At 39.2% G+C, this 25,167-nt stretch overlaps 2 protein-coding genes and 1 pseudogene across 3 annotated transcripts in view; 1 reads left to right on the top strand and 2 right to left on the bottom strand.

Moving 5' to 3' along the window:
- Positions 1 to 17,653, top strand: part of KATNA1 (katanin p60 (ATPase containing) subunit A 1) — a 33,342-nt gene extending 15,689 nt beyond the window's left edge. Inside the window, exons 4-10 of one of the 2 annotated variants that reach the window (XM_006872061.1) lie at positions 3,890 to 4,011; positions 5,621 to 5,726; positions 6,839 to 6,997; positions 14,816 to 14,942; positions 15,489 to 15,623; positions 15,960 to 16,086; positions 17,296 to 17,653. In XM_006872061.1, the coding sequence (XP_006872123.1) occupies positions 3,890 to 4,011; positions 5,621 to 5,726; positions 6,839 to 6,997; positions 14,816 to 14,942; positions 15,489 to 15,623; positions 15,960 to 16,086; positions 17,296 to 17,494 (975 nt within the window). In that variant the 3' untranslated portion in view covers positions 17,495 to 17,653. The remainder of the gene's footprint in view (positions 1 to 3,889; positions 4,012 to 5,620; positions 5,727 to 6,838; positions 6,998 to 14,815; positions 14,943 to 15,488; positions 15,624 to 15,959; positions 16,087 to 17,295) is intronic. The other variant, XM_006872062.1, reaches the window with a different exon arrangement.
- An 82-nt stretch (positions 17,654 to 17,735) lies between these two features.
- LOC102840269 lies at positions 17,736 to 18,364 on the bottom strand (annotated as a pseudogene).
- Positions 18,365 to 20,599: 2,235 nt separating this feature from the next.
- The window catches only part of GINM1 (glycoprotein integral membrane 1), a 63,379-nt gene continuing 58,811 nt past the window's right edge, over positions 20,600 to 25,167 (bottom strand). The window contains exons 8-9 of the mRNA XM_006872078.1: positions 24,319 to 24,482; positions 20,600 to 20,711 (exon numbers count right to left, since the gene is read on the bottom strand). Coding sequence (XP_006872140.1) covers positions 20,600 to 20,711; positions 24,319 to 24,482 — 276 coding nt within the window. The remainder of the gene's footprint in view (positions 20,712 to 24,318; positions 24,483 to 25,167) is intronic.

Raw genomic sequence — 25,167 nt, 5'->3', positions numbered from 1 at the left:
TTCTGGATACCACCTATGGTCTTAAGCAATACAAAGGCTCCACTGGAAGCCTCTTTCACTGGGTAACTTCTAGCCCCCTTTAAGGTATTATAGGCTGAAGATGGACTTACAAGCTTTCTGTTGTGATGTTTCTGGCTATTCCTTTCTCTCCCCTTCAAGTGGCTATTTTACAATGGTAGGCAAGGAAAACCAAGATTCAAAAGATGGTCAAGCATCTTAATGTTATTTCCTCTCTTTTGCCCATTCCAACCATGCCTCAATCCCTGTATCCCAGAGCCCTGTTGTTCCAAGGTTGTGCATACATCATCATTTATCTCTGTCCCACTTAGCCCTTGCGAACCTGCCTAACTGCTCTCCCATCCGCCTTGTTCTTCCGTTCCCCTCCCCCTTCTTGTGTATTGCCCCCACACACATCCGGCCCCCAGCCCCCAGGCTGTCTTGTGTCTATTCCCTACCCTGTGCTCTATCTTCCCCTCCCCTCTTCCCCTCCTCTCATCCCATATATCCCGGTGATCAGCAAATATATATATATATGAATATAATTTTCCCCCCTGCTTTTAAGGGTGGGTTCTTTTTCTTAGTTTTTCACAATAATGGTCCTATGTAGTATTTCTCCTTTTGTGATTGACTAATTTCACTCAACATAATGTCATCAAGGTTCATCCATGTTATGCGGTGGCTTGCAGCCTCCTTGTTCTTCAAGGTAGCATAGTATTCCATTGTGTGTATGTACCACAGTTTGTGTATCCATTCTTCAATTGATGTGCACTCCATATTTTTGCTATTGCAAATAGTGCTGCTATGAACATTGGTGTGCATATATCTACCCATGTTGTGGATCATATTTCTTGTGGGTAAATACCAAGTTGAGGAATTGCTGGATCATAAAGTATTTCTATTTACAACCTTCTGAGGAAGTGCCATATTGCTTTTCAGAGAGGTTGGACCATTTTGCAGTACCACCAGCAATGTAGTAGGGTCCCAGTCTCTCTACATCCTCACCAGCATTTATTGTCCTCTACTCTTTTTTAATCTTTGCTGTTATTACTGGTGTGAGATGATATCTCATTGTTGTTTTGATTTGCATCTCTCTAATGGCTAGTGAGTGTGAACGTTTCTTCATATGTTTTTGTAACTTTATTTTGAGCACCAAAAAAGGAGTGTAGAACCTGAATAATTGGATGGTGCCAACTCTTGAATGTTTTGATGTAAGATTCTATAGAAATCCTTATCAAAGGTGGTAAAATCAAGAACAAAATTCAAAATTCTCATGGAACCATGATTTTTCTGGAGCTATGACAACTGGATAAACCCCTAAAACTGTTGCTCTGAAATAATCTTCAAACTGCAAATCACAAAAGTATCCCCTGAGTTTTTTTGTTTTTTGTTTTTTTTTCAATCAAACAGTAGTCTAACTGAAGTAGTAGAGAAATCTGCCATGAGCATTATGTTCTTTTAAGATAGCAGTGCGGCCTAAAATTGACAACAACTGTAGAGATCAGATAGGAAACATAGGGGGCAGTGAATGGAGTTAATGAATGAGGCACCACTCAGAAAAGGAGGGTGAGAATGTTCACACAACTCAAAGAATATAATTGACCTCACTGCATCGTCCATGTAGAAACTGTGCAATTGTTACTAAAAGAAAAAGCTCCCCCCCAAACCTGCTCTCAACAGCCACAACAAAATCATATTTTTATCAAAAGGCGCCCAGGTTGTTTATATACCCCGTCTACTCTGAGCTGCTACTATTTTCAGTTAGAGCAAGTTACTAAATAGATACATTTGACTGATTAAATTATTAAGTTATTCAAGATGTCAACACTTGAAATTCCATAGCTTTTCTTAGTTGACCCCCTGTATCCCTGTTTCGCATTTCTGCCTAGATTTAAAATTAGTTTTGGTTTGTCTGCAACTATTCCCTCTTATTTTCCATGGAAGGAAAGGGTGATAGTTCATGTCTTCCTCAGTTTGTAAGTTTCTGCCAACCAGGGACAGTGTCTTCTATCACCCACAGTGGTACAGTGTCTTCTATCACCCACAGTGGTACAGATTAGATACTTGTTGAATATCTGAAACAACCTCATAAATACTTTACTCTTTTAGGTTTATTTTAAATACAGAACATGGAAATTATTAGATGCTTATGTGATTATCCAGTATAAGCTTTTGATATAACGAATATTGGTAAAATCTAGACTTACTAATAATGACATTAAACAGTACCAGTTGACAAGTTACAATATCAAAAAATGTTATGGGACTTGGGTAGCAGTTTGTAGTAAGACAGAAGAAATGATTATTTACCTTCTGGCAGAGCTTCATAAAGTTTCTTGGTTCATTAAAATCCATGATTATCTCGTTAATTTTTTCACAGTACATCTAGGCCAAAAGTAATAATACCCGGCCATCTATTTAGAGGTTTGGTTTAAAAACTTCAGTGTGTATATCCCCAACAACTATCAGTCAGTGCCGTTTCTCAAACCTTGGGATCAAGTGGACATTGTATCCTCATTCTTCTTCCACATTGATTTGCCTGCTATACTGTTTATCACAGCAACTGCCAAAAACACTGTTTCACAAAATACAGCATAATTGAAAGGAATGTCATCATGTTAATCTGGAAAGTATGAGCTACCTTGAGTTGATAGGTCAGAGAGTGTTCAAATGGTTGCCCCTGTGTTCCCTTCACAAGGCTTAAGTATCCTACAGTGCCCTGTGAGTTTGCCATGGTGCCTTGGAATACTTTTGGAAACTGTGGCTCTCATGCTTGTCATTAGAATAGGAAGAGATAAGCAACGAAGGTAAGAGGTGGCTCTACTAAAAGGCTATTTCTAGGAGCGCTGATGAGGACCACAGAGTTGGTTAAAGATTGAGCCATCGTTTTGGCAAAATACAACATTTGTTTTTAATCATAATGCCTCTAAGGCTGATGATATCTGAGGAGGCTTCAAAAAGTTCATGGAAAAATTCCAATGTCCTCTAATTCCATTTCTAACAACATTTTTGAAACTCTCATATATATCTGATGTTTCACTTGTTGTTAGGTGCCATCCAGTCAGTACTGACTCATAGGGACCCTGTGTACAACAGAACGAAACACTGCCTGGTCCTGGGCCAATGTCACAATTGTTGCCATGCTTGAGCCCGTCAATGCTGCCACCTGGCCAATCCATCTCATTGGGGGTCTTCCTCTTTTACTCTGACCCTCCACCTTACCAAACATGATCTCCTTCTCCAGCAACTGATCCCTCCTGAAAATATGTCCGAAGTATGAGAGATGAAGTTTGGCCATTCTGGCCTCCAAGGAGCACTCTGGCTGCACTTCTTCCAGCACAGATCTGTTGGTTCTTTTGGCAGCCCATGGCACTTTCAGTATTCTCCTCCAGCACCATGACTCAAAAGCATCAATTCTTCTACGGTCTTCCTTATTCACTGTCCAGCTTTCACATGCATATGAGGTTATTGAAAATACCATGGCTTGGGTCAGGCTCACCTTAGTCCTCAAGGTGACATCTTTGCTCTTCAACACTTTAAAAAGGCACCTGACAACAACAACAAATGTGCTGCAGATTTGCCTAATGCAATACGTCGTTTGATTTCTTGACTGCTGCTTCCATGAGTGCTGATGTTTCACTAGTGATCATTGATCTCATTTTTTAACTCTTAACCAATTAATATGCATAATCATTTTTATTCTTTTTCTTTAATGCTTATTCTTTTTATGTAAAACATGAAACTGATATTGATAAGACTCCAATCTTTGGTTCTATCATTATTTTTACTATTTTAGTTTTTAAAGAATAAAAAGTTGAATACAATCTTGTTTCTGAAACAAGGTGTAATCTTTGAATCAATCTAAAGCTGTATTCCCCCTCTCTTAATGTAGAACAAATCACCTGCTGTAGTTCCTGAACCAGAAACAAACAAATTTGATAGTACTGGATATGATAAGGACTTAGTAGAGGCTTTGGAGAGAGATATAATTTCTCAGAATCCCAATATTCGATGGTAAGTTATATCACAACAAAAGCATTGGGTGCAGATGGTGCTTTTGGAACTGAAAATGGGGCAGATATGGGACAGAACTAGATTACTTACAATATGAACAGAACACATACTGAAAATCTTCTGTTTGCTCAAGGCTATATCAACATTTTGTGTGAGGCCCTACTTTTGTTTATAAAATGGGAGTAAGATTACAGAAATGTCATCTTTTTAGTTGCTCTGATGGTGTGGTGCTGTAGTATAAGCACTGGACTGGTGACTGCAAGGTTGACAGTTCAAATCCATCAGCCACTCTTGGAAACCCTAGCCAGGGTCACTGTGAGTTGGAAGCAGCTTGATAGCACTCAACAACATGGTGAAAAGGCAGTGGTTTTTATGCAGGGGTGATTGCTTAATTTCTGTAGTTTTATCCTATAGATAATTGTTTTTAACTTTATTAATATTACAGCTATCAAAGAACTGTAACCCATCACCATAAATTACATGCTGTTATTACCTTATATTCCATTAAAACCTTAATGATTATTATGTATGGTTTTGGGTGTTTAAAAAAAATAATTTTGGATATTTGATACTTACATGATGGATATATTTCATTATAAAAATCACTTTTCTCAAAAGAAAAAATGTCTCCGGTATCAGTAGTAGGATAGGCGTACTCATATCTGGGGGTGACTTCAGGGTCATTTCTGTGACCCTCCTTCACCTCAGTGTCTATCTCTTAGTAGAGGTGAAAGCACTTTTATTTTTATATGCTTTTAAAAATCAGTGTATTGCTTCTAAATCATGGAGTCTATGAGGTGAACCTTAGGAGAGCAAGAACTGAAAGTGAGCTGGCACGATAACACTGAAGAGTGAGTAAAAGTGGAGCTGGGTGGACTGCAACTAGGAACCACAGGGAGGAAGCCGGATTCACTGTTGATGCAGGAAGAGGATCTTCAACATTGAGATGAAACAAAGTATATGATTTGTTGAATGTAAAGCCTACAATCTTGTCTGTAAACCTTCACTCAGTTCATAATAAAAAGTATAAAAGCAAAAAAGAGTTAGTCTTAAGACCTGTATTTTCATGAGCCAAGCAGAAAATCATTACTGCCAAAACCTGAAGGCCCAGACTGTGCTCTTCCGGAACACTGGCTGGCGTGGTGAGCCTCTCTCTGCCCAGTGTGTTCTGTTTACTATGTCTGTGCAGAAGCCTAAGGAGTCCTGATGGGGTAGGAGTCTAGTGCTCCACTGGGGAAAAGACCTGGCAGTCTGTTCCTGTAGACTGTCATTGTTCAGTGCCATCAAGTGGGTTCTGACACAGTGACCCTGTAGAGGGTTCCCAGGAGTGGCTGGTGGGTTTGAACTGATGACCTTGTGCTTAGCTTATCCTACAGCACCACACCAAGACTCCAACTGTGAAATTGACAGCCTTAGAAACCCTATGAGGCAGTTCTCTGTCCTATAGGGTCACTATGAGCTGCAATTGATGACACACACCACCACCAGGGAGAGACTTAGAGATCTGTCAGCAGTGTATAGTTGTATGCTCCAGTGGTTCTCAAAATTGAGTATCTAGAGTTAAGTTTATAATCTAACAGGTTTTTGATAAGAATGTATTCTCTTTCAGGGATGATATTGCAGATTTAGTAGAAGCCAAAAAGCTGCTTAAGGAAGCTGTGGTGTTACCGATGTGGATGCCAGAATTCTTTAAAGGCATTAGGAGACCATGGAAAGTGAGTTGATTGGTATTTTGGCATTGTCAAATTGGATGGCCATTATATTACTATAGAAACCCTTTTCTTCAGGAAATAGAATGAGCTTGTATTTGTAAATATGAACTAGGCAGCTAACGTTCGTGTTATGTGTCATGATGCAAATCTTGTAACCTGTGGTTTTTAGACCATAATGAGAATAATCTCCCTGGGTTCCAGTTTAAAAACAAACAAAGTGACGTGGTAGTCTCTTTATCTTAAAGGCTACGAAGTGTGTATCCTCTCAGCAGTAGTCTAATGAGCACTTCTTAAAGTGATGAGCTGATTTATCAAAATATTGGGTGACAAGGAGGGCAGTTAATTAAAAAAAAAAAAAAAAGACTCAGAATAACTCTTGGATTTGGGAAATAATGAGCTGATGACTAACTCTATGCCTACTAATACATATTTTTTAATCCTTGAAATGTAAAATGATAAGCAAGATAGAAAATCGGAGACAGATTTTGAGCACAACTTTGTGAAGGAAAAAAATTTGAGCAAAAAGACCAATAGGAATGTTAAGTGCTGTCGAGTCAGTTCCGACACACAGTGACCCTGTGTAGGGTTTCCGAGGAGCAGCTCATGGGTTTGAACTGTTGACTTTGTGGTTAGCAGTCCAGTGCTGATCCTACAGCACCACAGCAAGGCTCCAGTGGGTACAGAATGCACCAGATACTAATGATCCCAGTGCTAGAACTTTGGTATATGTTTTTTTACCTCTGAGTTCCAAACTTTTAATAAAGTAGTTACTTTTCCTTTTGTAACTGAAAAAGTAAACTCGGTAATAATAAATACCGAGGTACAAGACAAGAGTGATGCTCGCTGTGATGGCTACAGTTGCGTGTCAATTGGACTGGGCCCTGAGTCTCAGTGATTTAATAGTTACAGAGTGAATGTGATCCTCCTCCGCTTTGTGATCTAATGTAGTCATCCCTTTCTTGTAACAACTAGGGCTTTGGAAACTAACCCTGTCCATAAATGAGGAGTAAGTGTATTATGTATAAAGTGGTTGAAATTTTGTTCTTAATGGGATGTTCATGACTTATGAAAAATGACAGATGAATCCTTTGCTTACACTGTTATATTCCCAACAGGGAGTGCTGATGGTTGGCCCACCTGGCACGGGAAAGACCCTCCTTGCTAAAGCAGTAGCTACAGAATGCAAGACAACATTCTTCAATGTCTCTTCATCAACTCTTACTTCCAAATACAGAGGAGAATCTGAGAAGCTTGTTCGTCTTCTGTTCGAAATGGTGAATGTTTGCGAGAGCTCTAATAATTCTTTACCTCTAAAAGGGGAAAGAGTGAGTTGTTATTGTCTCTAGGCTGTAGAATAGCTGTAGGCAGGATGACATTCTCCCCAGAACCTGACTCTGTGCACTTGGAAAGTTTACACCCTTTACTAATTACCAACAACATGTACTTCTCTTTGACCCTTTACCTCTGGAGATCGATCGAGCTCCATTAGTTTATGAGCATGCTCACATATGGTGCCTGCATTGCTAATCTGCTGTGGTGGTGGCTGTGTGCCGTGGAGTCGGTTCTGACCCATAGTGACCCTGTATAGGGTTTCCGAGGTTGTAAGTCTTTACAGAAGCAGAATGCCTCATCTTTCTCCTGCCAAACAGCTGGTAGTTTGGAACTGCTGACCTTGCAGTTCACAGCCCTATTCGTAACCACTACGCTACCAGAGCTCCTTAATCTGCTGTAGGAACATGAGATTATTCCTTATGCTTTTTAAATCAACATATGAGTATACCATGGTAATATAGTACTAACAGAGGAAAATCAAAAGTAGTGGTGGAACTTGGATCACTGCCCATCTGTTCACTACACAGAGTATCTTGAGTGTAATGGCTCAGTCTTCGGATGAACTGTTTTCTTTTACCTTTGTCCACTCCAACAAATCTGAGTGTCAGAAGGAGGAAAACATGTAATTCAACAAGTTCTGATAGAGTGTTTGGATTGGATTTAATAGCTCTTTATAATCTCAGGTTATCTATTTTCTGAAAAGGTTTCTTCCTCTTTCAATCCCTACTTTTTTTCTCCTTCAATTTGTTAATTCATAAACCAGGTTGGGAAATGTAACGTGGATGGTTGTATGTTAGTTACCGATGAGTTGGTTCTGACTAATAGTGACCCCTTCACAGCAGAACGAAACCCTGTCCAGTCTTGTGTCATCTTCACAGTTGTGATGTTTTGAGTCCAGAGTTGCTGCCATGGTGTCACTTCATCTTGTTGGAGGCAGGGGGTCTTCATCTTTTTTAGCTGACCCTCCACTTGACCCAGTATGATGTCTTCCAGGAACTGGTCCCTTCCTGAGAATATGTCCAAAGTTTGAGAGACAGTCTCACTATCGTCGAATCTAAGGAGCGTTCTGGCTGTACTTCTTCCAAGACAGATTTGATTTGTTCTTCTGGCTGTTGATGGTACTTTTAATATTCTTCTCCAACACCAGAATTCAAATACATCGATTCTTTGGCGGTCTTCCTTGTTCACTCTCCAACTTCCACATACATAATATGAGGCGATTAAAAATACTACAGCTTGGGTCAGGTGCAGCTTAGTCCGCAAACTGACATGTTTGTTCTTTAATACTTTAAATGAGTCTTTTGAAGTACATGCAATGATTGTTTGAGTTCTTGACTGCTGCTTCTATGAGTGTTGATTGTGGATCCAAGGAAAATTAAATCTCTGACAACTTCATCTTTTCTCCATTATATCATGATGTTTATTCCTCTAGTTGTGAGGATTTTTGCATTCTTTACATTGAAGTGCAGTCCATACTAAAGACTATAGTCTCTGATCTTTGTCAGTAAATATTTTACATCCTCTTCACTTCCAGCAAGCAAGGTTGTGTCATCTGCATTTGCAGGTTTTTAATGAGTCATCTTACAATCCTGACACCACGTTTTTCTTCATATAATCCAGTCTATTGCATTATTTGCTCAGCATACAGATTGAATAAGTATGGTGAAAGGATGCAAACCTGGCGCACACGTTTCCTGATTTTAAACCATGCAGTAGTCCCTTGTTTTGTTCTGACAACTGCTTCTTGGTCTATGTGCAGGTTCCTTATGAGGACATGTTTTTAATGATTTATTAATTTTCCTTATCACAATAGGAATTTAATATAGACTCTCTTAGACCCTTTAAAAAGCTCAATGTGTCTATTCAAGACACAATAAAAATAGTCAATATTTTAGAACAATTAAACTTTTTAAAAAATGTAAGCTAAATAGAGTCAGTGATTCAGTGTGTGGAGTCTTTAAAGTGGTCTGGGTTCAAATCCCCTCTCTGTCATTGCCTACCTGGTAAACTGGGCAAGCTATTTTTGTGGTCCTAAGCTATTTATCTATGAGGGTAAATCAACATGTGTTATAAAATCACAGAACCCTTTATTAAACAAAGAGATCAAACTGTGAAGCTACTGTTTATTGACATGCTCTGTCTAGATGACTAGACTTCTCACGGCGGTGTTTCCGTCTCTTACAGCCTTCACTGAAGAATTCTGTGCTCTTTGATTTATAATACTCGAATGACAGCTTCACCGTCCTCAGGAGACTCCAGTGATTTTCCTTTTACATGCTCTTTGAGCTTTAGGAGCAGACATAATTCAGAAGGGGCTGGATCACGGCTGTTGGGTGTCGCAGTGTACTTTACGTTTCCTGGCCCTTTTCTTACCGATGCAGTTTTCTGTTTTCTCAACATTTCTTCATACTAAGCCCTCGTGATTGTCCTGTGTCCTTTTGAGATAATGTATCAAGATTACTCCATTGGCATCCAAAAATGAACTCATCATAACCTTCTAAGCTGCCCTGTCCACCTGGCCCAGGAGATCCCCTCAGAAGCCACTGTTTTGATTGACCCTTCCTCCCTGGATCACCGTGGTATATTCAGGACTAGTCCCTGGTTATGACTTGTACCTTGAAATAGTCTTCCTTAGCTTTGGTCTTGTTTAAAGGACTGATGGAAAGATCGGCAATTTATCAACACTAATTTATCAATACTCATTCAACAGTTTTCTACCAGTTTCTGGAATTCAGCCACAGGTCTTCCACTGAAATTGGCAGTCTTCTTTTCTTGACTTATCTTTGAGGTTTTCCTGACCTTCCTTAAAATGCTTATTTCATTTAAAAACTTGTTTTGTGTGGTCAGCATCCCTGTAAACTTGTTGCAAAGCTTCAGTGATTTGGGAAGATGTCCACTTGAGTTTTAAAACTTTATATTCGCTGAGACTTAAAACTCATGTTTTGTATGCCATAAAGAGTAGCTTGCTTTCTGAAGGCACCCTAGCAAGGTAAAGATAAGGGTATTACTGCAAGGACTTGTTTGCAGCCATCCACTCATCACAGAGACATGTTTGATTTGGAATAAACCTATGTGTGTATGAGCTAGAACCCTAGTAGCAATATTTTTTTTAATGACCCTCACAGAAGAAGAGAATAGTAATATAGACTCTACCTTTGGACTCCTGGTGTGGTGCTGTAGGATAAACACATGACCACAAGATCAGTTTGAACTGCAAGGTCAGTGGTTCAAACTCACCAGCCACTCCTTGGAAACCCTGTACAGAGTCACTGTGAGTCAGAACCGACTTGACAGCACTTAATGACGCCACCTTTGTAATGATATGAAGGCAAAATGAGCTAATAAATGTAAATTGCTTGCATAGAGGCTCACTCGTATGAGCTCAGTAGATCTAACCTCTTATTGTTTAAGAATTATATAATAAATTTTTTAATGTACGATTTTGTATATAAGAAAATAGCAGAAGAGTGGGAGGAAGCCACTTACTAAGTACTAATTTGTATTGTTTTTCACAGTGAAGCGCATGAAGGTGTATCTAAAAGGTTATTTTTCACTAGCTTCCTGGTGGTGCTTGGGTCAATCAGTAAGCATCTGTGAAGGAATCGCGGCTCCTCCTGGAGTTTGCTGTGTGAGTTGCCAGCTTAAGCAGTGGCTCATGTACCAATCGGTGCTATAGCAGGAACTTCTGCCCTGGTAACGTTTGGTTAGAGCTCGTACATGAAACCAGCTTGGTGTTTCTGTTCATCTGTGGACTAGATCTCACGGGGTGACGGGACTGCCTCTCCCACTTGAGAATTGGCTACCCTGTAAAATATTCCCTGTCTCCTCCCAGGATCCCTGGAAGTAAATTCAGAGCATGTCCCAAGACTTGTGTTTTAAATAAGGACATGTAGAAAATACTTAAATTTGGAGTAAATTTTGTCCAGGATTTTTCACATGACATGGTAATAGAGGCACACAGACATTTAATTACATAGTTTTTGTTGTGTTATGAAAAACTTATATTTAAATATCAGAAATCCAATAAAATGAGTATAAGCAAAAAGGTTAGTCTTGGATCCTGTAACTGGGTATTTTTCAAAAGTTCCTGTTTAGATTTTTAGGCCTAGTTAGATCCTGCAGTTCAGATGTCCTCAGGGGTCTTTCTTTCTGACTTTTGACTCTTGACTTTTGAGTTGGCTTTGGCTTTAGTCATCAGAAGTATTGTCCTGATGGTAATCCTAGAAAAATGAGCATTCATTTCTCAGTTCCAGCAAGGATGTATTTGTCCTGTTTTGAATCACAAGCCCATACTTGGTTCTATCATTTAGATCAACTGCAATTGGTCTTTTTTAAAATAGTCAAGTAAGAATGAAAGAGGAATGACTTACAAATGCAAAAGAGGGTTCCTTTGACGAGAAGATTACAGGGGGACAGTACAGGTATCCTTAACAGATCTCTGTACTATCCATCCCTAGATCTTCCAAAGCCGATTTTTCATGTACCACCTAACGGCTGCTTCACATCAGACCATCCTAACACACACACATCCCAGTGTTAGGGAAAAAGTAATCTAGTAGTTGTTTTTTTTCTGTTTATTCTCAAGAGTTAACAAGGTGTATTGAGTTAGAATACCGTTGGAGAACAGGGAGCAGCTAAACCGCGAGGCTCGATTTTTCAGTCACCCAGGCCTTTTTTCCCGTAACTTCTTACTGTGGCTTGGGTGAAAGTTTACAGGGCAAATTGGTTTTCCATTCAACACATTTTGATTTGTAATATTGATTACTTCCTCCCTATATGTGTTTCCATTCCTCCTCCTCACCTATCCTTTCCTGATTTCTGAATTTTACCCTTGGGCAAATGCTGCCCTTTGGTTTCTTATGTTGATGGTTCTATGGAATGTGTACCTCCCTAGTGTTGTTATTCACCTGTAGGCCTATCTTTGCCTGAAAGTTGAGCTGTAGGACTAAGTTCAGTTTCAAGCCTGAAAGGTGACCAAGACTCAGTCTCTGGGGATCCACCGTTCTGTTTGAGCAGGAAGTAAGACTGGGTTTTTGGTTTTGTTTTTTGATGATTTTGAGTTTCATTCCACCATTTCCCCCCATTCTATTCAGAACTTCTACTGTGATCTCTTTCAGTGGCCAGCTGTGGGAACCAGGCATCATCTAGTTCCTCTGGTCTCGGGTTGCGGATGCTGGGGTTCAGGTGGTTCATTAGTTCTTTGGACTAATTGTAGTCTAGACTAGTATTTCTTGCTTAGTGTGGCCACACACAGATTGAAATTTAATTTATTGATATATATTCTGTTGGTTGATGGTTCCTAGCTAGAATTTCAATGGAGACTTTTCTTAGATGCTTTAATGATAAGCTCATTCTTTCCCTCTCTTCACCTCTTGAAAAAAGAAGAGTACAAATGTTTATACACATTACCTATGGCCCAATTAATGACTATTATAAATGAAATGATCCATTTGGAGAGGGAGGGAGTAGGTGACTTAGAATTCACACTTTCAAGTAGGAAAGAATGTGCCATTTGAGTATTAGGATTTTTCAAAATTAGGAGACTTTAGACAAAATCTTTATTTTAAAGACAGTATTTTCAAAAGTTAATTGCCTTTTAGAAGATACTAGATTGTAACTTCATAGTCCAAAAGACTTGAGAGACGCCATACGGTTGTCTGTCCAAGTCTGTAATGTTCATTTGCCATTAGGGACTTTAGAAAAACCTTTAAAATGTTTGTATATTCAAACCACATATTTTTCACCTCCAAACCCCATTTTCAGAAATCATCATTTCAGTGTTTAAACTTTCTTGTGCAGTAATTCTGTAAATTTGGCTATTTCTTTAGTTTTAAAATGATAGATAATGAATGTCTTTGTTGTTGTGTTAAGTGCTTTTGAGTTGGTTCTGATTCGTAGCTACCCTGTATAGGGATTCCAAGGAGTGACTGGTGGGTTTGAACTTCAGACCTTGCGGTTCAAACCAATCTTGTGCCCAGTGCTTATCTTACAGTGCCACACCAGGACTTCTTGGGTCCTGTAATAAATTGCTTCCTTAGTGTCTCAGTGATTTAGTGCTACTATGACATAATTGGTGTGATGCTGTAGGATCAGCATTGGACTGCTAACCACAAGGTCAACAGTTCAAATCCACCGATTGTTCCTCATAAATCCTATGCAGGGTAACTATGAGTCAGAACCTACTCCAACAATGTAAGTACTCATTCCACTCCATGGCAGTTGACTTGGGGTTGTTTTTGTTGTTGTTGCTTAGAGCTATCACAAGTGTGTGGTTTTAACAAACAAATGTATTTTCTCATGCTTTAGGCGGTTAGATATTCCAGTTCATAGCATCGTCTCTAGGGGAAGCTTCCTCCCTGTCTGGGAGACATTCTTGATTCTTGAGTCTTTATTGATTGGCTCCTTGATTATCTTCCTGTGGTGGCATCTCTTGGCCCCTGTGTCTGCTTGCTCACTTGCTTGTCTAATCTCTTATGTAAATCTCTAGAGATTGATTTAACACATGGTCTACACTGGCTCTTTAACCTAACAAAGAAAACCCATGCTGAGATGGAACTCCAACCACGTTATCTGGGCTAGGGTTTACAGCACATTTTGTGGGAACACAGTTCAATCCAGAACACTTAGTCTCCTTAAAAGAAGGATGGCAACATATAAAATGGAAAACTGATTTGCTCTATAAACCTTCACTCAATTCATAAAGAGGTTTTTCAAAAAAGTATGATACTGTTGAATCTTACGTTGTATTAGGTAGATTGATAGTTGTCTAAGAGCAGTTATGTCATGGATCAGCTGAATCTTTCCTGTTTGAGAAAGGAAAGTATTTGAGGTACAAAAATAAATGTGGGTAATGAAGAACTGCTACATACTTAGAACATGGCGGAACCTTGACATTATGCTAAGTCAAAGGAGACATGAAACGCCACGTGTCTGTGACTCCGTTGTTACAGAATGTCCAGAATAGGCAAAAACCATAAAGAAAATAGATTAATGGTTGCCAGAAGCTAGAGGGAGGGGATTGTAGGTTATCTTGGTCAGATGAAAGTGCCCTGAAATTACATAGTAGTTATGGCTGCACAACATCATGAATATACTAAAAACATAGAAAATGGCAAATTTTGTTATTTCAGTTTTTCTTAAAACTTTATTGTGGTAAAAAAATAAAGTACAGAAAGTTTGTCATTTTAACCATTGTTAATATAAAATTAAATCAAATTGTGTTAATTGCATTCACAATGTTGTATAACCACCACTGATGTGAATTTTATCTCAATGAACAAAAATTAGGTCATATAAATTGACTCTTCTAATTTATTCCCTAAGAGGATAGAAATATACTGTGGCATTAGACGAGTAAAATAGAATGGAATTTTAAATAAAATACCTTAAGGGAAATCTACATCATTTTATTTAATAGTTCTCTTTCACCAATTTTTTTTAAAGAACTTTAGAACATCTCCCAATGCCTATAAATATTTTCCACCAGTTATTCACATTGTTTTAGTGTACAGAATAATCCTGTTTTTATATCACTCAAATCTTTGTTGTTATTTTATTGAGTGGAACAAAATATATGCCATGTCATTGAATACGTAAGGTCTGCACCAGGGGCCGTATTTTGGTGGTTCCTCTTCCATCCTCCACCTCCAGTGTGAGTAGGTGGGAGGACAATGTGGCAGCTCCTCAGCTGTTTTCTAACATAAATGTGAGGGTAACTCTTAAACAAGGTAAAACTAGTGTTGCTCTGATTCCCCCTTTAGGCTCGATTTTATTCTCCTGCCACCATATTTATCGATGAGATAGATTCCATTTGTAGTCGCAGAGGGACTTCTGAAGAGCATGAAGCAAGCAGAAGGGTGAAGGCCGAGCTGCTGGTTCAGATGGATGGTATGCATGTGTACAGACCTGAATTGACCTGGGTGGGAGGCTGTGGAGTGTGTCGGGCTTCTGTGAGCCCAGCTCGACTCTGGTGCTAATGAGGCCTTTAACAGGCACTTGCACCACCAAATGAGCTAGAGGAGGCTGGCAAGTACTAAAACTCTGGGCGCAGTTTCTGGAGAAAGACTTGAAATTGTTAGCCTGTCAGAATAACAGCCTGTAAATTAATGATTTTTAACTTTGAAATTCAAATAAAGATAAATCGGTCTTATTTGGAGAAGGAGACATCTGCTTTAAATAATTTATAGTTGATAGGTCGTTGAGCTTAACCTTCTGACTAAGTCTGTTTGGAGTTTTGATCTTGAGTCCTTGCATGTCACAAAAACGGATTGTTCCTGGACTGCAAATTCACCTATGTTTCAGCTTATAAACTTGTAAAGACCCTAAAAGATTGTATTAACTTGTGCCAAATACTTAACTATCCTTAATTATCTGAGCTTTGTTTGGTATAATCTATTTAATTGTTTCCCCCCTTTCTCTCTCTCACCTTTTTAGGTGTTGGAGGTGCTTCTGAAAATGACGACCCTTCCAAAATGGTTATGGTTCTGGCAGCTACTAATTTCCCCTGGGATATCGATGAGGCTTTAAGACGACGTCTTGAAAAAAGAATCTATATTCCTCTACCGTCAGGTGTCTTCATTTAAATCTTGTTAGAAAATGCATGTTTACTTTCAGGTCATTTTACTTAGAAACTTTGGTATCAATGAAGTTCCTTTTAAGAAACAAATATTATCTTTTTCCATATTAATAGTCTCTGGCCATTTGAGTTGAAGTCGATAGATGGAGACTGTACTGAGTTTGACTGGATCGGGATTCTAGAAAACTAGGGAGAGAGAGGAATGCCTTGTGAATTTTTAAGCAGATTAGCTCTAAGAATTGGGAAACAACATCTCAAAGTAGGCTCAAGAACTAGTAATACTTAAGAGTATTGAAGGCTTACAGTTTTTAATGTGTTTCTCCCATTAGCAAAAGGCAGAGAGGAGCTGCTACGAATAAGTCTACGTGAGCTGGAGTTGGCCAATGATGTTAACCTTGCAAATATAGCAGAAAACATGGAAGGTTACTCAGGTGCAGACATCACCAACGTGTGCAGGTATCAATTATTATGAAAACAGGTTTTTGTGAGCAGAACCTCCATCAGGAAGTTTTTGTGTTGAAATAAAATAGATGAAAAATAAAAGATCCACATTACAGTCTAGAGTCAGAGACACAAGTTTAGTGTTAATCGGTTTCTTGTTAGACACACGGTTAATCGTTTATGCCAGTGAAGAGCCTGCAGTCCATTTAAAAACTACAAGTCCAAGAAGCTAATGTTCGAACAGTTTGTGTACAATAAGGAAATCAGTTATTATCTTGGATAAGAATACTGAATATTGGTACATTCCTTGATGTTGTTTTGTTTTAGGTGCCATCGAGTTGGTACCGACTCATAGAGGCCCTGTGCACAGCAGAATGAAACACTGCCATTGTTACATAGGAGATAACAATTGAGAAATACATTGATTTGGCATAATCTTGTTTTCAGTTTAGCTATTCTAAGAAAGGAAAAAAGACCATCTAATCTAGCTGATTTGAGCAGGTTTTCTTCTCATACACTATTAATTCAGATCCTTATTAATAGCAAGATGCCTGATCACATTAATTTCCTCCTATCTAAAATAGTATGTGTGTGCACCTGGCATAGTGCTGGGATTGATACGTTGAACTACAAGGTCAGCGGTTCAAGCTACCAGCCATTTCTCAGAAACCCTAGACAGGGTCACTATGGTTGGAACCAACTCAATGGCACTTAACAAATGTCCCTTCACATAAATGGCGACTGCTTTTAAGCATGAAATTTGTAAGAGGGTTTTGTTTTTTATTTTTAATTTAAAAAGCACTAGTCCAGAGAGGAATGGGAGAGACTGCGTAGCTCGATCATCTGGCATTTGCTCTTTAGAAAATGCGTCATTTTCTAGCTAAAAGTTTCTCTTCTGTCCCTGGTGCTGCTGCTTTGTTTAATTGAACATTTAGAATGAAGTCTAATTGCTAGGTTCTTTAGTGTATCCTCATTTTTTCTTGGGCTTTCATGCTCAAATATTTTAAATTGATTAGCATTGTATTTCATGATGGAAGATAGTACTTTAAAAAACAAAAAAACAATCTGGGAACACATTTGTATTCATTTTTACACAAAATATGAATGTGTAACAAGATCATAACTGGAGAACGTTACACACATTGGGAAAATTTTTTCTTCACAGATTTTCATTCACTAAAAGGATCACTTTGTAAGATTTTTCTTCTTAATTTCAAACTCTAGGGATGCATCTTTGATGGCAATGAGAAGGCGTATTGAAGGTCTGACTCCGGAAGAAATTCGAAATCTATCAAAAGAAGAAATGCACATGCCAACAACTATGGAGGATTTTGAAATGGCTTTAAAAAAAGTGTCTAAATCAGTATCTGCTGCCGACATTGAAAGATATGAGAAATGGATATTTGAGTTTGGATCATGCTAAATTCTCACATGTAAACTGTGAGAAACTTGCCTGACATGTTTGAATGATAATTAAATGTAGTATTTCATTACACTGAGTGCTATATTTTTTTAAACTTTCATAATGATAAGATTTTTTTAAAAACCTTATGGTTTTGAATAAAGGTAATTTTTTTAAGCTACAAGTAAATTTGTTTTATTTTTTTATTTTATTTTATAATAAACACCTTTAATACATGTCCCTGGATGTGAGGGAGGAGGTTTTATTTGCCTTTCCTGGCCTTGATTTTCCTCAGGCAGAACTCCAGCTCCTTGCCCTCTAGAACACAGCCATCCGCTCGGCTACACTGGCCTGGTCTTGAAGCGATCCATGCAAGAAGCTCGCCCTGCTGGAACTGCGTCCTCCAAAAGACTGCTGAGTTTTGCATTCTTTTTCCTTTCATCGTATTTTTTCTGAAATTTTGTTTGATGGCTTTTTGTTTAATATCTCTTCCTCTTCAGGAGTCAGTTTGGCTCCCTTCTTGCAGCCCAGAGGCAGTGCATAGTGGGACTCGTACCACTGCCGGTACGGTGTGCTGTCAACGAGCACATTGCAGTTCTTCACTAGGGTCTTGGTGCGGACCAGCTCATTATTGGACGCATTGTAGACAACATCAGTGATCCTTGTTTTCCGGGTACAACACTCAGAACCCCAGGAGAAGTTCCCCACATCCAGCCTCAGGGCCCGGTACTACTTGTTGCCTCCTCTAACACGTACTGTGTGTATGCGGCGGGGGCCGATCTTAGTGTTGGCAGCCGGGCGTCCCAGCTCATACTTCTGCTTCTTGTGGTAGGGCTTTCTCTTGCTCCCGGGCTTGCAGCGCTTGTGCCAATTGTCCCGGGAGATACCCATCACTCGACGCTGGCTAGAAAGCTAAATTTGTTTTATTTGAGCACTTACCTTATTTCTATTTCTCAAACCACTAATGTTAACAAAAATGCTATTACTTTAGCTTGGAAAATTGTCTTTATGGGCATGTCTAAGTATAGCATCTTCTCTTCCACTGTCTCCACTCCTTGGGTACCAGTGGATGTAACGGAAAATTCCTACAGATTCTACAGAAGTGGCTGATGGAAGCTTAATCTAGGCCCAGTGTCCCTTCCATCCTACCTGGTGTCACTAGCAGTTTCCCTTCTTGTCCTCGGAGTGCTGGCAAATCCTTCATTCTACTGTGTATTTAAAGAGGAAAATGTGTACAAGTGGATAGGATTTTACTCTGACTGCGGAAGTAGCTACACTTAGACAAGTAGATATCCCTAAGGCTGTGCCTGTTCATTGCACTCTAATAAAGCCAGCTTCACCGGGAAGCTCTTACTATGGGATGCTAAGCATAATTAAAATAATAGTTAATAGTATAAAGTTTTAGGTAAGGTTTTCACTTATAATTCCTTATAAAAAATTATAATTCCAGCCCTAAAAGAGAACAGAGCTTCAAGGAGGTTTAATTGGGTGCCTTGCTGTGGTCCCCAAACTCACTGAAAAGTGAGAAGTCAGGATAGGAACCAGGTGTGTGGCCTGTTGAGCCAACTCTCTCCAGTTGGCCAGATAGCTGCCTAAAATGTTCTCTACAGACTCTCTAAGTTTACACTTAAAGCATGAAATAAGACCCCACCATCACCTGGAGTGTTTTTAGAAACTTAGGGAATGAGGAAGAACATAAATAAAATATTGCTAGCTGGGTGACTTTAGGATTAAACAGCCAGTTGGTGATGGTGGTGTGCCATGGTGGTATGCCATGGAGACAGTTTTGACTCATAGTGACACTGTATAGGGTTTCTGAGGCTGTACATTTATGGGAGCAGAAAACCTCATCTTTCTCCCATGGAACAACTGGTAGTTTCGAACTGCTGACCTTGAGGCTGGCAGCCCGGCTCATAACCACTATGCTACCAGAGCCCTTCTTTAGTTTTGGTGTAGTGCTGTAGAATAAGCACTGAGCTAACAAGGTTGGTGATTGCAACACCAGCCGCCCCTTGGAAATTCTATACAGGGTCTAGGAGTCAGAACCGATGCAGAAGCACTTGGCAACATTTATCCTAAAATAGGAAGTTAGTGCTCACATTTCAGAGGACTGTTATCACTACAAATTAACAACCATTTGGCAAAATGAAATATCCCTCATATACACCCATAGATACATAATTTAAGCTAAATGCAGCTTAAAAAAAAAAATCATTGCATTCTTGCACAATGCTTTCAATGGTGGGTTGTGAACAAAAAAAGTTTTTAATGAAACAATAGCAAGTATCCATTTATCATGGAATAAAGACACACAGGGTCACATTGTCAAATATATGTAACGTGGGTGATTTAAAAAGTAAGAAAATCACTGCTGTGGGGGTAAACAGCACACTGCTTACAACCACAAGCCCCAAGGCCCACTGTAATGCCATAATAAACTGTAGATGGGCTCATGAACTGTCCTGAACCTTGTTTGAGCTACTGTCAGTGAAAGGAGGGCCTAACGTAGTCAGGTAATTCTCACGGGGGCAAAGTTCTTATGTAATTTTAACAACAAAAAGTGTTACTTTTTCCTCACAAAGTTTACAATAAGAACATGTCACTCTTTCAAATCCCGGTGTAGTCAAGGTAGGTAGTATACATCAAATTAAAGTACACGTCAGAGATTTTATACTGAGTCACAAACTTAACACAAAGGCACGTTATACTGGATAAAAAAATAAGTGTTAACTTCTTGAAAGTTTAAATTAGAATTTCATAAAGTGCTTTTCTTTAAGTTTTATATATTATAGTAATCAAGTGGATATAATTTCCTTAACAAAGGCACCTTGAAAAGTTATTGGCACATGGTGTTTTGTCTTTTTTTTTTTTTCTTTTTGGTAATTCCAAAGTCTTTACAGAGGTCTTCTCTTCACGTTTCTTGTCCTCATAACTCCATCATCTGAGCCAGCTGTGTTTCAAAATAGGATGGGCTGGCCACTTGAATGGTCAATTTTTCAGGCAGTCTTAGGAGTTTAGCACTTTGTCTAATGTAAGCTGGTTCTAATGATTTAAAGAAAGTTATATTCAAGTTGCAAATTTGGAGGCAGTAGACTTAATCCAGAGTCCATGATCTGAGAAGGTGTTTTAAATACACGTTTTATCTTCTAGATTTGCTGCTGTTTTCTCAGGACCATCTGGATATAAGCTGACAGCTGCCACCGGTATAACACTGATTTTATCCAACTGAAGAACTCCTCTGAAATACAAGATGATTAGTTACTATCAAAATCAAACATTTCCTCTGCCTATAGTTTCGTAGTAAGATAGGGCTACTTCAAGGTTACAATTTAATATATAGCTAGGTTCAGTAAATGTAATAATTTATAGTATTTGTACAAACACTCTGAGTCCAAAGTTCACTTTAACCAAACTGACTGAGGGAATATAAAGGTACAAGAGGAGGTGCACTACTTGGTACTGGAGGGAAGGGAGGGACAGGCTAAGTAGCTCTCCACATGACGGGCAAAAAACCGCACAGATTTCTAAACAAAACTCACCGCTGGATTGCAACCTTGGCCTTTCTGTGACTGAACTACCTGCTAATATCAAAAGTTTTATAAACATTTAGAGGAATGAAACTGTGTTACTGCCACATGAGTAGACAGATCACCAGAACAAAAGCCAGACTAATGTCTATGGGAATTGAGTTTATAATAAGGTCAAACTCTAAGATGGGACAAATTACTGATGCGACAATGGCCTCTCCATTTGGAAAACAGAATCAGAACCCTAGCTTAAACTACACAGAAAAGTGATGGTAAAAAGTAATTTCTAAGAAAACACTAATTTTAAGGGGGGGAAAAGTCCACTTTTGCAAAATGAAAACCCTAGTAGACATAAAAGAATGAATTACACTTTGACATCAAATGGAAAACTTCAACATGAGACATCATCCTACAGATGGTAAAGCCCAAAAAACCCACTGCAACAGAGCTAATTCCGATTCACAGCAATCCTGTGTAGGTTTCCCAGACTAAATCTTTACAGGAGCAGACAGTTTCTCTTCTTCCCATGGAGTGGCTGGTGGGTTTGAACTGCCAACCTTTTGGTTAGCAACCCAATGTCTAACCCAATGTGCCACCTGGACTCTTCTTCCCAGAAAGGAGCTCCCATGTATTAATGATTGCAAAAGACAACCCAATTGTAAAATGGGCAAAGACTATTATAAATAGGCAAGTCACAGAAGAAATTTAAACAGCCAGTTATCATGAAGATGCTAGACCACATTAATTAGAATACACAAAATGGGAGGTTGTGTTTTTTTTTTTGGTCTGTAGTGGCAAAGTCAAAATTATTTTCAGGTGGAGTTGTTGTTAAATACATTTACCTAGTAATTTCACTTTTGAGAATCTACATATGTGCAAAGAAATGTTGTTGGTGGTGGTGGTGTTGTGCCGTGGAGTCGGTTCCGAATCATAGTGACCCTGCACAGTGTTTCCGAGGCTGTTAATCTTCACAGGAGCAGAACACCTCATCTTTCTCCCACGGAGCAGCTGGTAGTTTCGAACTGCTGGCCTTGTGGTTTGTAGCCTGATTCGTAACCACTACGCTACCAGAGCTCCTTGCAAAGAAATATAGGCACAAGAAAGTATACTAAAGCATTATTAGAAATAATGTGAAGTTGGAAATTACTTAAACGTCCAACACTGTTGTTAAGTGCCATCGAGTCAGTTGCAGCACTGCATAGGGTTTCTGAGAAGTGACTGGTGAGCTCAAACCGCCGACTTTGCGGTTCAAACCGACCTTGAAGTCCAGTGTACTAACCCACAGTGCCATACCATGACTTCATAAACTTCCAATAAAGGAATGGTTATATTATGGTATTTCCGGACTGCAGGACACCATGCAGCCGTGAGTAAATGAGTCTCTGTATCGATAGAAAACTATCTTAAGTTCCTGGTCCCCAGACTGCACTGAGGCCCTAGAGCAGCACAGCAAACTCAGAGGCATCCACACAGCTGAAATTTCTGTGAGACTGCATACATTCCATGGTTTCAACATCTGGTTACACTACAGTCCTTTCAGCTAAGTCGGTTCCTACTGAGTGACCCTGTCTAGAGTTTCCTGGTGAGTCTCAACCACTGGCCTTGAAGTCCAGTGCTTTTGCTACAGCGTGATACAATACCAGGACTCCTACATGCCACTGGCAAGTCATTTAAGAACAAAAATTATGTTCTTTTGGCCTGGGAGAACCAAGAAAAACCACTGGCATACTATGGGTGCTAGGAACAAGAAAGTTTGAGAACCACTGTCTTAACAAAAGATGAAATTTGTAGAATTAAAGAATCTATGCTGGTAAACGGTTATAATTATCTAATAAACATATCAGAGTCCTGGTGTGGTGTTGAAGGTTAATGCGCCAGACTGCAAAGCTGTTTGAACTGCAAGGTCGGCGGTTCAAACTCACCAGCTGCTCCTCAGAAACCCTATACAGGGACGCTAAGGGTTGGAACAGACTCGATGGCACTTAACAACAACAATAAACATATATAAAACAATAAACATCAATACAGAGAATCTGGATACAAGATGCACAGCCAGCAGCTGGCGATGAATGAGAGTTGAAGAACAGGGAAGTGAAGGGAAACTTTCACTTAATTACTCTCCACATTTCTGAATTGATTCAATCTTTTCTACATGGTATCCTCAGTATGGAGTCCTGGGAAGGAGCTGTAGAATAAGCACTGGACCACTAACCACAAGATCTGCAGTTCAAATCCACCAGCTGCTCCTCAGAAAGCCTATACAGGACTTAACCCTCAACACCACTTAACAAAACAAAGCCTCCTGGAAACCAAAGAGGGAAAAGAAAATGCTAAGTTTTAGAATTGTCATTATCAGAAAGGAATGGGTATGTCAGTCAGTTCTTTGGGAGAAACCCAATCTAGAGCGTGGGGGAGTACTAATATTTCTTCCATCTTCCGGTTTTCCCGCTTGTATTATGACTGATTTTTAATAGCCTTCAAGGCAGGCGTTCGCTCACTGTTACACAGGGAGAAGGGGTTTCAAAGATCTCACACAACAAGCAAGTGGCAAAGCAAATGTTCACAGTAGCTCCGTTTTTTTTTGGTAAATCCTGCAGTCTTTTCAATCTCAACTGAAATTTGCTTCTATTAAGACAATAAGAAAATGGCTGATCACTTGTGAAAACAACAAAAATCATTTTAAATTTTATTATAAAATGAATAATTTCTTCTAGCTGAAAAAATAATTAACTCTACGGAGGAGGGAAAGTGATAAAAGTATCTTGTTTTACTCACATGGGACTTTACTGCTGTGTTCCTTTCTCTTCCCACCAAATCCATTTCAGACTTTCCATAGCAGTAGGTACGGCTTGTTGTCCTTTCCAACTGCAGAGACTCCCTCTAACCCTGTGCACTGCTCCTTAGTCACACCCCACTGGGGTCCCCCCGTTTTCTGGTTTCTATTATAAACACTGCATGCTTTTGAAATTAAAGTCATTTTTTTAAATAGATGCTTTGGTGTTGAACATATATAGTGAAGTCCTCCTGTTTTGTTTGTGTTTCTTATTCACATTGCATATTCATTAAAGATACTCATATACTTATCTCCTTCTACTAGACTGAACAGTTTGTTTTATTCATAGTAAAACTCCTAAGCGTTATCTTGACTCTTATAAGTATTTGATAAATGTCTTAATTTTGCTGGAAGATGGGCTAGAAAAAAGTAGGCCTTCATTTCCCTCCCACTTGTCTTACCCTTCCTTAACATTTACAGTTTCTACTCAATACGGTAAATGTAACTTACTTTTTGATGTTGTTTCAAAAGTATGATATACTTACTTGTGTTCACAAACTGGGAAAAGTATCTTTAAGATGGTTATTACCACAGCTGCTCCGATAATTCCAACCACGAAGACATTCAAAAACATAAAAATTATTGGGAAAACCCTGCTCCAGAACCAACACAGATCTTTCCTAAACTTTTCCATCCACTGACACATCACCTGGAAAAAGGAATTTTGATTAGATAAATTAATTTTATCTGAGTGCTAAAGATTTTCACCTGGTTCGGGAGGGGAGGGAGCCTAAGCTCTATCTTGATTGTTTGATGGCTCTATGGGTAGATGTGTTCATTTGTCAAAATGCATCTAACTTCATTTAAGATGGGGGTGGTTAAATTTTTAATGTCCCTCAATAAAGTTACATCTTTAAAATTACATCCTAAAACCATGGAGGCAAGGAAACGTTAATATCCTATACAATGATTTCTACTGTTGTCAAATAAAAATAGCTGCTAATTGACAAGAGGTTAGTTGGGAGGTGGGGTTGTTAGCTGCTGCTAGTCAGTTCTGACTCATAGTGACCCTGTATAAGGTTTCTGAGGAGCAGCTGTTGGGTTTGAACCGCTGACCTTGAGGTTAGCAGACCAGTGGTTATCCTCCAGCGTTCTACCAGAACCTTAAAATGGACCAGAGTCACTTATCTGCTTCCAATGGTTGGGGGACAGGAGAAGGAAGAGAAAGGCAAACATGTTAGCATGTTTAGAATGCTAGCATGTTAGAACAGACAGGAAGTTCACTGAGCACAAGACAAGCTTCTATCCTTGAGGGATGAGAACAGACACTGAGGAGTCCACACTTCTATCCTTGAGGGATGAGGACACTGAGGAGTCCACACTTCTATCCTTGA

The sequence above is a fragment of the Chrysochloris asiatica genome, unplaced genomic scaffold (genome assembly GCF_000296735.1).
Source record: "Chrysochloris asiatica unplaced genomic scaffold, ChrAsi1.0 scaffold00182, whole genome shotgun sequence".
Lineage (NCBI taxonomy): Eukaryota > Metazoa > Chordata > Mammalia > Afrosoricida > Chrysochloridae > Chrysochloris > Chrysochloris asiatica.
Note: the sequence above shows the minus strand (reverse complement) of the source record. Positions and strands in the feature narration are given on the sequence as shown.